At 39.3% G+C, this 15,244-nt stretch overlaps 1 protein-coding gene across 3 annotated transcripts in view; it reads left to right on the top strand.

Moving 5' to 3' along the window:
- The first annotated feature begins 10,147 nt into the window (after positions 1 to 10,147).
- The window catches only part of LOC131147836 (la-related protein 1A), a 40,275-nt gene continuing 35,178 nt past the window's right edge, over positions 10,148 to 15,244 (top strand). Inside the window, exons 1-5 of one of the 3 annotated variants that reach the window (XM_058097442.1) lie at positions 10,148 to 10,880; positions 12,887 to 13,427; positions 13,586 to 13,754; positions 14,320 to 14,410; positions 14,613 to 14,684. In XM_058097442.1, the coding sequence (XP_057953425.1) occupies positions 10,623 to 10,880; positions 12,887 to 13,427; positions 13,586 to 13,754; positions 14,320 to 14,410; positions 14,613 to 14,684 (1,131 nt within the window). In that variant the 5' untranslated portion in view covers positions 10,148 to 10,622. Of the gene's footprint in view, positions 11,545 to 12,886; positions 13,428 to 13,585; positions 13,755 to 14,319; positions 14,411 to 14,612; positions 14,685 to 15,244 lie in introns of all 3 variants that reach the window. The other 2 variants (XR_009134946.1, XM_058097443.1) reach the window with 2 other exon arrangements.

Raw genomic sequence — 15,244 nt, 5'->3', positions numbered from 1 at the left:
AGGGGTTTCGAGTATCATCTCTGTTTTTGTTGGAAAACTTTATATTGGTATAAAGTGTGATATAGAGATGACCATGCCTTTCATTATTTTAAACTATATTTTTGGAATACCTGATATATGAATGTTTGTTTACCCAAATGAGTGTGGAATGAGATGGTGAATTTGAATGATGTTTTTGTAGTAAAGGGTGCTGGTTAATTACCATAGGCTGTGAATTATTCAAATGAGATACGGGAACGTGAGTTCCAAAATGTTCCAAATTTTGTGAAAATGCTGAGTCGGGATAATACCGATGGGGATATATCAAAGTGTGCCGGATTAAAACGTCGTAGGCTAAGATATTGAACCGAGTCGAAATATGACTGCAAGCAATGTCCGACTTTTGCCGAAGAGTGTGCAATACCACTAGATCAGCCGATTTTTTTTACCGAAGGGTGTGAGAACACTAGACCTACACCGGTTAAACACTATGGGGGCTTATGCTATGCCGGGTTATCGGGGGCACCGGCTTTTCCAAAAGGGTGTGAAATACCACCAGATAGTCTCGCTTTTGCCGAAGGGTGTGAAATACCACCAGACAGCCCGACTTAGGCCGAAGGGTGTGACGACACCAGATCGTATTGCTTTTGTATCGTATGTATACTAGAATTGTATTTGTGAAAATACTAGTATTGTGAAACGTATGTTTGTTGTTGAAATAACACTCATGTATCCACACATTGATATAACATGTTTCTCCCTTACTGAGAGGTGTTTCACTCCTATTATACAAATGTATTTTAGGTCCTTCGAGTAGCCGACACTAGCATCCTAGTGGTTCAGGAGCGTGGTGGTTGGTTAGCTGTGTAGAAGTACTCGTGTAAGTACTGGTCCTTTACCGGGTTGTCATTTTGGGTTATGTAGACACTCGATGTATATTATGTATTTTGGGGAATTAGCTCTTGTTTTGTATAGACTGTGGTATGGTTTTATGAAGGCATTAGTTTGAATTATTCCTATGCGTATATGGTATATGTGATTATGGATAGAGTATACGTGAACCCTACGGCGTCAAACCCTTGCATTGTATGGTATCATGGATGATTGTATGATACAGGGACGGGTTAGGTTACTAACTCACATCCCGAGGCCCATTTCCGGTTTCGGGCTTGACAACTTAGTATTAGAGCTAACCAGGTTGTTAGGTCTTGTGCACTTGGTTAGGCGTGATTTTGTGAACATACGAGAGTATAGGATGTAAGGAATAGGTAGAGTAGGTCGAGGGTTGTCTTGTAGTTAGACAGGAATTCATTGGTGGTGTTATGTGTTTTCCCTGGAATGACGATTTCATTAAAATCACGGCAAAGCATTGATGGTTTCGTATTTGTGCGGTAGGGCAGACCTAGGCCTGAGAGTCTAGAGTTTAACATGATTATACTGCAATGATTGTGTTAACTATGCTATGATATAGGAATGCTAATCTATTCCTATACTATTTTTAGTATGAAGCCCACAGATAGCAATTGAGACAGTAGTTTAGAGGGGACTGCGAGTGAAGGGTCACCTTCGGTGCCCTGAGGCTTGACCGGGCATATTATGCGAGAGATTGGGCGAAGTGTTAGGGGATGAGAGCATCCACCTACAGCTGCGGGTTGCACCATTGAGAAGTTCACTCGCATGCATCCTCCGACGTTTACTAGGGGATCTGATCCGATTGTAGTGGAGAATTGGTTTCAAAAGATAGAAAAATATATTGAAAATTCTGCAATGCACCGATGAGCAGAAAGTTCTCTATGCTACGTTTCGGCTGCCAGGAGAAGCTGAGAGGTGGTGGATGGTGGTGAGTCTGCTTGAGGAGCAGAGGACTGATTCATCAGGGATGACGTGGGGTCATTTTAAGGAGGTATTCTTCGAGAGATACTTCCCGGCTTCCATTTGTGACGCAAAGGCAGATGAGTTCTCGAGTCTGACTTAGGGGACCCTGACAGTGTAAAGTTACAGCTAGATACATCGAGTTGTCTCACTTTGCGCCATGTATGGTCTCAAACGAGTACAAAAAGGCTCAAAAGTTCAAAAAGGGTTTGAGGAAAGACATTCGTAGGCTGGTAGGAATGTTGCAGAGTCGGGAGTTTTCAGTTTTAGTGGAGAAAGCCGCCATAGTTGAGGCTGGTCTCCGGGAGGATGAGGTGGCACAGGATCAGAAGAAAAGGTCGGTACCTTATGGCTTTAGACATGGACAGTGGAAGAATAGGAACTATGGTTCAAGAAATCGTCAGAATATGAAACGAGAGGGTCTACATGGGGATCCATCTCGCGTGTGTTGTGCCAAGTGCCGTAAGTGGCATGATGGGGAGTGCCAGCCATTCATGGGTAACTGTTACCGCTGTGGCGAACTGGACCATGTATCTCGAAACTGTCCTACACCGATAACTGGTATGGCTGCACCAAGTCAGCACCGGGGACAGAACCAGGTGCCTCAGGAAAACACAGCTCAGGAGAGAGTGTACTCACTTACTCCAACGAATGCAGAACATGCTGGCAACGTGGTAATAGGTACCATGTTACTATTTTTAAATAAAGTTGTTGTTTTATTCGATTCAGGAGCAACCCACTTCTTTATATCTGCAAATTTTGTGAAACTGAGTAGGGTTGAAACCCAAGTGATGGATGAGGGGTTGTCTGGGGCTACACCCTCTGGTAGTGTGTTGATCTGTAGGAAGATGTAAGAGAACTGTCCAGTGGTAATTCAGGGAAGGTCGTTACCAATGAATCTGGTAGTATATGGCATGTACGGGTTTGATGTTATACTAGGGATGGATTGGTTATCTTCCATTTTTGCGGTGATTGATTGTCGTAGGAAAGTGGTGGTGTTTAGACCTCCTAGGAAGTAGGAATATAAGTTCGTAGGATTGTGTGTGCGTTCGACGCCATGGATTTTGTCAGCTATGCAGGCGAGAAGGTTAATCTTGGACGGTTGTTAGGGGTACCTAGCTTGTGTGAAGGCACCACCTCAGGATGATCTGAAACTCGAAGATATCCGAATACTTAACTAATTTTTGAATGTATTCTAGGAAGACTTACCTAGTTTACCTCCTGATCATGAGGTGGAGTTCACTATTGAATTGCTACCAGGCAAGACACCAATTTCTAAAGCTCCATACTGAATGGCTCCAGCTGAACTTAAAGAGCTGAAGGAGCAGTTGCAGGAACTACTGGATAAGGGCTTTATCAAAATTAGTGTTTTGCCTTGGGGAGCTCCAGTATTGTTCGTGAAGAAGGAGGACAAGTCAATGAGAATGTGCATTAATTACCGTAAGATCAACAAGGTAACAATGAAGAACCGATACCCGTTACCTCGTATAGATGATCTATTTGACCAGCTGCAGGAAACGCATGTCTTTTTGAAGATCGATTTACAGTCAGAGTATCATCAAGTGAAATTTAGGACTGAGGATGTTGCGAATACTGCTTTTCGAACCATATATGGTCACTACGAGTTTCTAGTCATGCCATTTGAGTTAACTAACGCTTTGGGGGTATTTATGGACCTAATGAATAGGGTTTTCCATAAATACCTGGATCAGTTCGTAGTGGTATTCATCGATGATATTCTGGTATATTCTAGGAGTTCGGAAAAACACGAAAACCATTTGAGGTTGGTACTTCAGGTACTACGGGAAAAAAAGATGTATGCCAAGTTAAAGAAATGTGAGTTCTGGTTGAAGCAAGTCACATTTCTTGGCCATGTCGTGTCGGGAGGGGGTATCTCAGTTGATCTAGATAAGATAGAAACAATGGTTGACTAGATGAAACAGAAGAACGTGCAGGAAGTTCGGAGTTTCCTAAGATTGGCTGGGTACTATCGGCGGTTCGTGGAGGGATTCTTTAGATTATATGGCCCTCTGACATGATTGATGAGGAAGGGTGTGAGATTTTATTGGACTGACGAGTGTGAGCAGAGTTTCTAAGAGTTGAAACACCGACTGGTCACTGCTCCGATTTTAACCATCCTATCTAGGGATGGTGTGTTTGTGATTTACAGTGAAGCGTCTCTGAAGGGGTTGGGATGCGTGCTAATGCAACAGGGGAAAGTAATTGCTTATGCTTCTCGGAAACTCAAAGAGTACGATAATAATTACCCCACGCATGATCTAGAGTTGGCAGCAATGGTGTATGTGTTGAAGATCTAGAGACACTACTTGTACGAGGAACAATGTAAGATCTTCATGGACCACAAGAGCCTTAAATACTTTTTCATGTAGAAGGAGTTGAACGTGAGGCAGAGAAGGTGACTAGAACTGATCAAGGACTATGATTGCTCCATTAGCTATCATCGAGGGAAAGCTAATGTGGTAGTTGATGCATTGAGTTAGAAGTCAAGGCATACAACAGTATCTACAGTGATAACTCAACATTATATCAGACGGGATCTTGAAAGCCTTGACGTGGAGTTGGTGGATGGTAATCATCAGGCTTTCATTGCTAGCTTGGTGATCTAGCCGACATTATTATAAAGGATTAAAGTAGCACAGGCTAATGATGAGGAGTTAGTCGAGGTTGTAGAGAAGGTGCAGCAGGGGCTGGCTGTAGATTTTAACATCTTCGAGGGAGGTGTATTGAGGTTTGGAAACAAACAGTGTGTTCCAAACAATGAGGGGATAAGGAGTACAATTCTGGAAGAGGCACATCGTTCCTTGTATACGGTACATTCGGGTAATAAGAAGATGTATTGGGATTTTCTCGAATCATTTTGGTGGAGTGACATGAAAAGGGAGATTGCTTGATTTGTGGAGCAATGCCAGAAATGTTAGGAGGTAAGGGCTGAATATCAGAGGCTGGTAGGGCCGTTGTAGGCATTGAACATCCTGGAGTGGAAATGGGAGCACATCTCCATGGACTTCGTCACTAGGTTACCACCAGCAGTTCAGGGGTTTAACACAATATGGGTGATCGCGGACAGGTTGACTAAATCTGCTCACTTTGTACCAATGAAAGTTAGCTACTCCTTGAGTGGGCTAGCAGATTTATACATGCAGGAGATAGTCAGAATGCACGGGGTATCGGTGTCCATTGTTTCAGATCAAGACCCGAGATTTACTTCTCGATTTTGGAAAGGCTTACAGAAGACACTGGGAACGAAACTTACTTTCAGTACAGCGTTCCACCCCCAAAATGACGGATAGTCAGAGAGGACGATATAGATCTTTGAGGACATGTTACGGGCTTGCATGTTAAATTTCGGCGGTAGTTGGATTCATTTTCTATCATTAGTGGAATTTGCCTATAACAATAACTTTCAAGCTAGTATGGGTATGACACTATTCGAGGCATTGTATGGTTGGAGGTTTTGGTCTCCTTTGGGTCCCGAACTCGTACAGCAAGCTTCTAAGAAGGTCCGATTGATCAGGAATAGAATTGAATTGGCTCAAAGTCGGCAGAAGAGTTACGCAGATGTTTGCCGTCGTGAGTTGGAATTTGAGGTAGGGGGTAAGATATTCCTGAGAATCACTCCGATGAAAGGGGTGATGAGGTTCAGGAAGAATGTAAAATTGAGGCCGCGGTATATCGGACCATTCAAGGTACTTGAACGAGTGGGTCTAGTAGCCCACAAGATTGCACTACCTCCAACGCTCTCTAGGATCCACGATGCATTCCACATATCTATGTTGAACAGGTACGTTTCGGATTTGTCACATGTAATTAGTTATGAATCCTTAGAGATTAAGGATGCTTTGGCGTATAAGGAGATACCCGTTCAAATTTTAAACCAGAAAGTTCAGAAGTTGCGTACCAAGGAGATACCTTTAGTGAAAATACTGTGGTGAAATCACGTGGTTGAGGAGGCTTCTTGGGAATTAGAGATGGAAATACGCCGGAAATATTCACATTTGTTATAAGGGTGATGTTTACAGGTATGGTTTAGGTAAGTATGTGATGTATCTGTTTAGAGTATTAATGCGTGATTAGTCTCTAGGAGAGTTTTGTGATATTGTAAACTCCTGAAACACTGTGTATGTAATCATGGTGTTTCTCTGCCATAAGTGAAGGTATGTTATATATTTAGGACGAGGTTTCTATGTGGGTGGTCACAGCTTTTTCTAGAGTCGGGTATACGTTTTGGTATGTGGATGAGTTATCTAGTGAGAGATTACAAATTTCGAGGATGAACTTTTTGTAAGGAGGGGAGGTTGTAAGAACCCGACTTGAGAATTTTGAAAAATTCTGAAATCTCAGGCTCGTCGACGACCTCATCGATGAACTCACTTCTTATGCTCGTCGACAAGGACACCGTCTCGTCGACTGTCGACGAGTCTGGTCGGGTCAAAGGGGTTATAAATATCTATTCATTTCTTCATTGTTAAGCAAACTAAAATCCTCTCTCTCTCTCTCTCTCTATATATATATATATATATATATATAACTCGAACCACTTTCTCTCTAGGGTTTCAGGCTGTCTGTTACCCGAATCAACGATCCGATGTTACCACGTGGATTAGGAGGGGAATCTCTACGTTTATAGTGGATCGAAATTTCGTTTCGAGGATTTTCGGGTTTGGACCCAAAATCGAGGTAAGAGTCCGATTTCATTTCTGGCTCAGTAGATCTGTAGTAGTTGTGAATATATTGAAGTATTGTTCTTCGATTTTTAGGTGTTGGGGGTCCCGTGTTGTTGTTTTGGACCGATTAAGTTCGTGTTTCAGTTTTCGGGAAAGGTAAGGGGTTTTTGTTTATATCAATTGTTTTTGTAATCTGAATCGGTAAAACTGTAGTTTACGATTCTACAGATGTTTTGGTTACTTATTTGGGAAAATCTATAGGGTTAAATTACAGGATTCTCGATTTACCGTTTTGGAAAAATTGGAGGTTTCGGGTATCATCTTTGTTTTTTTTAGAAAACTTTATATTGGTATAAACTGTGATATAGAGATGGTCATGCCTTTGATTATTTTAAACTATATTTTTGGAATACCTGATATGTGAATGTCTATTTACCCAAATGAGTGTGGAATGAGATTGTGAATTAGAATGATGTTTTTGTAGTAATGCGTGCCAGTTAACTACCGTAGGCTGTGAATTATTCAAATGAGATATAGGAATGTGAGTTCCAAAATGTTCCAAATTTTGTGAAAATGCCGAGTTGGGATAATACTGATGGGGATATATCAAAGTGGGTCAGATTAAAAAACCGTAAGCTGAGATGTTGAACCGAGTCGGAATAAGACCGCAGGCTTTGATGTTTGACTTTTGCTAAAGAGTGCGCAATACCACTAGATCAACCGATTTTTTTACCGAATGGTGTGAGAACACCAGACTTGCACTGGTTCAACACTGTGGGAGCTTATGTTATGCCAGGTTACCGGGGGCACCGACTTTTGTCGAAGGGTGTGAAATACCACCAGACATTCCGACTTTTGCCGAAGGGTGTGAAATACCACCAGACAATCCTACTTAGGCTGAAGGGTGTGACGACACCAGATCGTGTTGCTTTTGTATCGTATGTATACTGGAACGATATTTGTGAAAATACTAGTATTGTGAAACGTATGTTTGCTGTTGAAATAACACTCATGTATCAACACACTGATATAACATGTTTCTCCCTTACTGAGAGGTGTCTCACCCCTGTCATACAAATGTATTTCAAGTCCTTTGAGTAGCTGACACTAGTGTCCTAGTGGTTCAGGAGCGTGGTGATTGGTTAGCTATGTAGAAGTACTCGTGTAAGTACTAGTCCTTTACCAAGTTGTCATTTTGGATTATGTAGACACCCGGGGTATATTATGTATTTTAGGGAATTAGCTCTTATTTTGTATAAACCCTAGTATGGTTTTATGAAGACATTAGTTTGAATTATGCGCTGCGTATATGGTATATGTGATTGTGGATAGGGTATACGTGAACCCTATGGGGTCGGACCCTTGCATTGTATGGTATCATGGATGATTGTATGATACAAGAACAGGTTAGGTTACTAATTCACACCTTAGGGCCCATTTCCGGGTTTGGGGCGTGACAACAACTCGGTATAAAACCACAATTTTCGCCATATAATACCATAAAAATTCTCACTGGTTTAATTATGCGATAAAACAAGCCATTCTCATGCCACATTTATTTGAGTGTCAACTCATAATATAATTGGTATAGTTAGCTGAAAATAAAGCTATGACCATCTCCACAGTTTAATTCAACTCAAAAGATATGTTTTATATGAAAAAGGAGATGATCACCCTACTCACTTTAACTTTTCCCAAATACTTGTATAATAGCAAAAATCATCCACATACTCAAGTTTAATCGGTTTAATTTTCAGAATATACTAACATAATATATTCCCATTACCTAATCCTCAAGATAGGCCTACCACGATCCCGAAACCGAGCCTGCAACCTTTGGGAGACGGAACTCGAGTTTCCTTAAACCTGGCCGATGAGAGAGAAACGATCGGAGAAGAGAGAGAGAGGATTAGAGGGTAGGAGTGGAGACTCGGTAGAGCTTAGGAGAGAGATAGAGGGACATGATAGAGTGAGAGTGGAGAGAGAGAGATAGAGAGAGAGAGAGAGAGCCCAAAACCCTAATTTGAGAGAGAGAGTTTAAAAGAAAAACATAAAATCCTCCCCACTTAAAGCCCTGGGTTGCCTAAACCGAAACCGTCGATGGTTTGGTTTCCTACCACACCAATTTTTTCGTGTTCTTACATAAAGGCTCTCGGTTGTCTGAAACAGTCGATGGTTTCCCTGAGCTCCCTAAAACAGTCGACGGTTTGGTCTTGTACCAAACCAAATTTATTATTTTATATATATATATATATATTATGGGTCCTTACACATGAAACCAATGTTGCAAAGCTCTGAATGGTAATTCGATCGTGCATAATTAAGAAGGATAAGTCACGAACAACATGTCAAAATTGCGATAAATTACCATATGATCATCTAGATCAAGCTGACATGCGCAGACACCTCCAATCCTGAAGTTGCTGCTGCAATGTGGCTATTGTTTAAGTCATGTAGTTGACGTTGCAAAAGTTCAAATGACAATTCAACCGTCCAAATTTAAGAAGGATGAGTCATAGACCATATATCAAAAGTTGAACTCAATCAGACAAGAAATAACCATCCGATCATTTAGGTCAAACTAACTGCACAAATACCTATAATCTTGAATTTTCAGTAAAAATAATTTTTTTCCTCCCTCACTTTTTCTTAGCATGAAACTTTTTTTTTTTCTCATCCTCTCTTATTGTACTGTTTTTAACCCTTACAAAAGCCTTTATTTATAGGCTCTGGATATTTAATCAACTTTTAAATTTGATTTGATCAATCAATTTCTAATTGATCAATCAAACTCAACACAAATTGATAATTTGACCAATCATGCCAATCAATTTTATTTAAGTTTTTTTTTGCACATTTCACTCACGTTTATTTTGTTAATTTTTCCTTACAAGTTTAAATTGGAAGCTTGAAGATGTTGACCCACATTTTTTCATTTTTATTATATTTTTTCCAATATAAAAATGTATTTTCCTTTTCTCTGCATTTTGTTTTTTGTATTTTTTCGTGTGAAATAAAAAATCTTTTTTTCCTTTTATTTTTGTAATATAAGACCTCGAACAAATTGGGGTGTCTATATAGTGCATAACACGTGGAGTTTAAGTATCGAGTATACCATAGTGCTTAAATCTAATAAAATAAAATTATTTTCAAACATTTTTCTAATAAGTTTAAAATTTATAATCATAATTAAAAGGATACAAATTATGTTATGAATTTAAAGAAAATTAAAAGCAAAGTTTTTAAAAAACATTAAAAAAAACAAACCAATTGTATTTATGAAAATGATTATCGGGCCCATGCTACTTTGGTTATATGAAAAATCTGGTACTTTGGTTACATGAAAAATCTGGTTAACATGCTTAGATCAAAATTTTCACATTTTAAAAGTTCAGAAGCCAAAAAAAAAAAAAAAACCTCTGATGCAACATTTATCTTTTATGATTCATGCAAATGCAAAATACATTTTTTGTCTAAAGAAGAGTGAATCCGTGTATCCACCACTAATATACTGCCACGTGGATTTGCCCCAGTCAACTGTAAATAGTAGTATAGTAGTATTAGGAATGAGCAAAAACTTGATCCACACCCGTACCCATACCCAAAAGCACATTTCGGGTCCGCCCTTTCAACCGAATCGCACTGTGCTGTTGCGTCTGCAATTGTCAATCTATCTGTCCATAAAAACCCTAACCCTCTACCCCGTCCCTCTCTCTGTCTCTCTCTACTTTTCTCTCTCATGCACAAATTCCCTGCATTGCCCTCAGCCGCCTCCCTGCATTGACGCACCAGTCCAAGTGCGGGAAGCAAGGCAGCTTACTCTTTTTACTCAGATCACAGCTAGAAAGAGTGTAATTCAGACGCAGTACGTCAGCTTCTCAAAGGGTTTTTGAAGAGAGAATGGAGCTTTTGGAAGTCATTGTCGGACGAAGTTGCAGCAGAATCAGCTTCTGTTTCAGTGGATAGTGATCTTTGTTTTTGTGTGTGAGAGAGAGAGAGAGAGAGAGTTAAAGTGGGAGTAGTTTTGCTTCGTTGATTTTGGAGGGTTGTGATCGATTGGTTTCGGCGTTGGAGGAGATCGGAGGGATGGCGATGGCGGAGAATGAAGGTGGGCCCGATAAGAAGGAGGCGGGAAGTGGGCCCAAGTCTCCGTGGAAGAGGCCGGTTGGTGATGCCAAGGGCGGTAGTGATGCTCCGGTGATGGGCGCGGAGTCATGGCCTGCTCTGTCCGATGCTCAGCGACCGAAGAATACGGATTCTGCTGTGAAGCCGCTGGTGGCGGTGGCCACGGCCGCTGTGGATGGGGTTGCTCCGCCTCCTCCGCCGCCTTCTGCTGGGGTGCAGGTGGGTCAGATTTTAGTGCTTGTTACCCGTCGCCCTTTACTAAATGAACTGGGATGTGATTGTTCATCTACTTATTTTCATCACTATTTCTTTTGTTATATTATGTTTGTAGTGTTATAATTGGAAAGAAAGATTTGTGTGAGTTTTTATGTGGGTTTTGGTTTGAGAAACTTGGAGCTTTCGCGAGCTTGCTAAGTTTTTCTGAAGCATTACATTGGGTTTGTTTATGTTTCGAAATATTTCTAAATATTAATATTTTGTGAACTTACTACCTTTGGAGGACCTTGGGGAGCCATTCATGGACGTTAACTAAATTTGTCTGTGGAAGCCTCCTTTCTGATTCTATATTCAGTAGCATTATTATTGAAAAAATCATCAATATAACTAGTTCTGGGGAACAAGTCACGGATAGTTTTATTTCTCACTGTGTGATTGCAATGGAAGGGACGGTTGAAAAATGCTGGCAGTTAAGTGGGCGAGAAGATTTCAGCACCCAGCTTCATGATTATCTTGCATTCTATGGGGAGTGCTTAGGTCTGAGTATCTGGTAACATATTTCTATGGAAGCCCTTGCTTGTTATATCATTTGCAAGTGGAAGATCAGGATTGGAAGATTTGAGTACGAGCAATCTAGATGTTGAAGATTGCTAAGATGTATCAAATTGTACGCATGTTTTTTCTCTTTTGCATTTTTCTAATTAACTGTGATCCTTCTGAATCATGATTTGAGTACGAGCAATCTAGATGTCGAAGATTGCTAAGATGTATCAAATTGTATGCATGTTTTTTCTTTTTTGCATTTTTCTAATTAACTGTGATCCTTCTGAATCATGATTTCACTTGGTAAGAACAAAGATAATGAGCCTTGTATACATGTTGTCCTTCCCTCCTCTGTTGCTGCAGCTTTTCAAGGTCATCCAGGATGGTCATTGGGAACTTAGATGTCTGCTTCTCTGCTAACAAAGTTCCAATGGTGCGCTTGAGGACATGGATGTAGGACTCATCTGGATTTGGACAACTCTCAATACAAAAATCTTTGAATTGATTTTGTTCATTTAAACAAAAAAAATTCATATCTTTAAGTACATGTTCATATTCTTAAATGCAGTGTTAGGGAAATTTATATGCCTTGTAGTATGGTTTCTTTTTATTCTTGTTTATGTTACACTTTTAAATTTTAAGTAACTTTATTTCTCACTAGATGTTATATTCCATCAGTTTTCTTTTCTTTTTTTATAACACGAAATTTTGATTTCATTTTATTTTTCAGTGAAGGAGAAAATTTTTAAGTTTATTTTGTTTGGTTTGAGCCAGTAAATTGGTTGGAAAGTGTTCAGATGTTGCTTCTTAATATTCGTTTTATTTCAAAAATGAGGCATAAAAAGAATGCAATATTGTGCTATATTTAGTTGAAAATGATCTGACTGCGTAGAGTTAATTAATGTCTTCATAACCCTTTCTATAGCACTTCTTTGGTTAAGCCTTAGATCGGGAATTGTGTTGATTTGGACGAAATGCAATACAAACTTGTATTGATTTTTGTTGAATTCAATGCAGCCACAAATCCAGAGCTCAAATCTGGTGTTCTCAAACACAATGTTTTGAATGTTAGAAAATTTTGGATTGAGAGCTTCGTCAAATAAGGAAATTTTAGCAAACAAATCATTTTAAATTCATTTAACTGACTGCATTTCATGCAACGAACTGCATAAATAGGCAACTATTTTATAACTTATAAAATTACTAACTTGCTCTTTATGGGCTACACTGCTATAATAACCCAAATGCAAAGTTATTCCTAATAAGTTAACAACTATAAACTTTCTCTTTCATGCCTGCATTGTGCTTAATGTTGTTGAAAGAGAGAGAAGGTAACAGTACAAAATCATTATGGATGGCATAAAGTTGTAAGTTAATTGTAATCAGTAAATTGTTTCATGTTACTGTTGGTTCATTTGGTTTCTGACTGTGTTCTCAAATTTGTACATAAAATTTTCATTTTTCAGGGATCATCTGGGCAACAAAAATCCCCTAATCCCTCACACAAGCATTCACAGTTTCGTCATCACAAATCAGGCTCAAAGCGCAATGGGAATGTTGCACCCCCTTATCCTGTACCCTTACCTTATCATCAACCACCGGTTCCACCAGTTTTTCATACTATGCTTCCTGCACCGCATATACCTGTTTCTGGTTATGCTTACCAGCCTTGCCCTGGACCCTTTCCGGGTGTTGAAACTTCTCTAGTCAAGTCTGGATGTGAGACACCCATGCAAACGTTTGTCCCACCTGTTCATGGCATGGACACTAGTAGAAGCATTCAGCCTCAACCACGAGGAGATCCTAGTGCTTATGCTGTCAATTTTCCTAATAGAAGACCTAATATGCAAGAACCTGTTGGTCATTTTAATCACGTATGGCATCCTCAGAGAGCATTTAGTTCTGGAAATAACATTCATATGCCGCAAGGTATTGGGCCAAGGCCTTTTGTGAGGCCTCCATTTTTTGGTCCATCTCCAGGTTTCATGGTTGGACCAAGCTTTCCTGGTATTAACTCAATCCCACTACTGAGACTTGTTTGTTTTAGATACAATATTAGATATTCTTCATTTTCCATATTCTATGGACTAGTGCATAATATTTGGTTTTTGTCAATTTTATTTTTACTGGCATTTTCATCCCAGACTTTTACTTCTGTGGTACAGGTCCTGCATCTGTATATTATCTTCCTGCTCCTCTGCCTCCAGGTTCTATAAGGGGACCACATCCACCCCGGTTCATTCCGCAGCCTCTTGCTCCAGGACCTCCTATGCTACAACCGGAGACTGTAGCTCTGAAGGCTAACATTGTAAAACAAATTGAATATTATTTCAGGTGAGTCATAGACAAAATCAATTGTCTTACCATGAATTCGGCCCTTTCTTGGTAAAAGTAGAGAATGGTCCACAAGGGTTTGTGGATGTTTCAATCATTGCTGCATATCTGAATAATTCATGTTGATGCTCAAGTATAATGAGTATGTTCTGTGGAGGATTTTTGGGCATTGAGTAGGTTCTGAGTCTTTTAGATTGAATTCAAACGTAATGGTGTATAGCCATATTTGGACCATTAAAGGGGTGGTGCTCACTGCTCAATCTCACAGCACAGCTGTTTGAATTTTTTTTTTTCCTGGCATGTAAACTAGATCCTACTCAAATTCTTACGGTCACTTGTAATGATGGCTGCAATTGTTTTTAGTTCCCCTCACTGTATTGAACTTGCATTCTCAAATGTTATGTTGCAAATCAATGAACATTGTGGTATGCTCATTGAACTTTTCTTAGATTTTTTGTTTTTTTTTTGGTTCACAATTATTAATGTTATAGACTATTTTGTTATAGTATATTTCCATTCTCTTGGCAGAGATGTATTTTTTGATGGGCTTTTCCTTTCTTGGCAGTGATGCAAATTTGCAGAATGACCATTACTTGATTTCATTGATGGATGACCATGGATGGGTACCTATATCCATCATTGCAGACTTCAAACGGGTATGTTCCAGACTTCTGGTATAAATACATATTATTCATGCTGGAATGCAGAAAAATATTATGCTAGTGTATGATGCTTACACAGGTCCTCTCATTTTATACCCAATTGTTGCAATGCAACTAATATGTCAATTTTATTAATACTCACTTTTTATTATGTAGCTTGAAAGATTGTCATCTCATTATTCTCTTGTTGTTCTAGGTCAAGAAAATGAGTACAGACATACCACTTATTCTTGATGCCCTGCAGAGTTCGAGTACTGTGGAAGTGCAGGTTAGATATCAATAATCGATTTGGTTTCTGGGTGTTTAATTTTTGGTTTGTTGGTGTAGGTTTGCTTGCTACGGAATCAGAGCCCCATCTTAAGGACATGGTTTCTAATTCGCGATTTTATGGGGTTCTTTTGTTCAATTTCTATTGGTGGATGAGGCAAAACCAGGATTTCTAATAAATGGTGCTGAATAATAATTTTCTCACAGAAATTTTTTCCCATTAGCTATAACATAATAATTTAGTGGAGGTTTACAAAAGTAGTTTATTAAACATCTATTTGTTAGTGTAGGTTTGCTGGCTGCCAAACAAGGGCTAACATGGTTTCTAATTTGTGAATTTATGGGGTTTCTTCTTTCAATTCTATTGATGCCCAAGGCAAAAGTAGTATCTCTGATGAATGTCTCAATTTGTTACATAATTTTTTTTTTTGCATGAACTATAAAATGATATTATAGTTTCAATTCAAACAAAATCTATGATTACATGAATTAAACAAAAATAGTGAATACAAGGCTAAATCCCATATAAGAATCCACTAAAGATTCCCATGTAAAGAATAC

The sequence above is a fragment of the Malania oleifera genome, chromosome 2, assembly GCF_029873635.1.
Source record: "Malania oleifera isolate guangnan ecotype guangnan chromosome 2, ASM2987363v1, whole genome shotgun sequence".
In the NCBI taxonomy this organism is placed as follows: domain Eukaryota; kingdom Viridiplantae; phylum Streptophyta; class Magnoliopsida; order Santalales; family Ximeniaceae; genus Malania; species Malania oleifera.
This window is presented reverse-complemented; position numbering and strand designations above follow the sequence as displayed.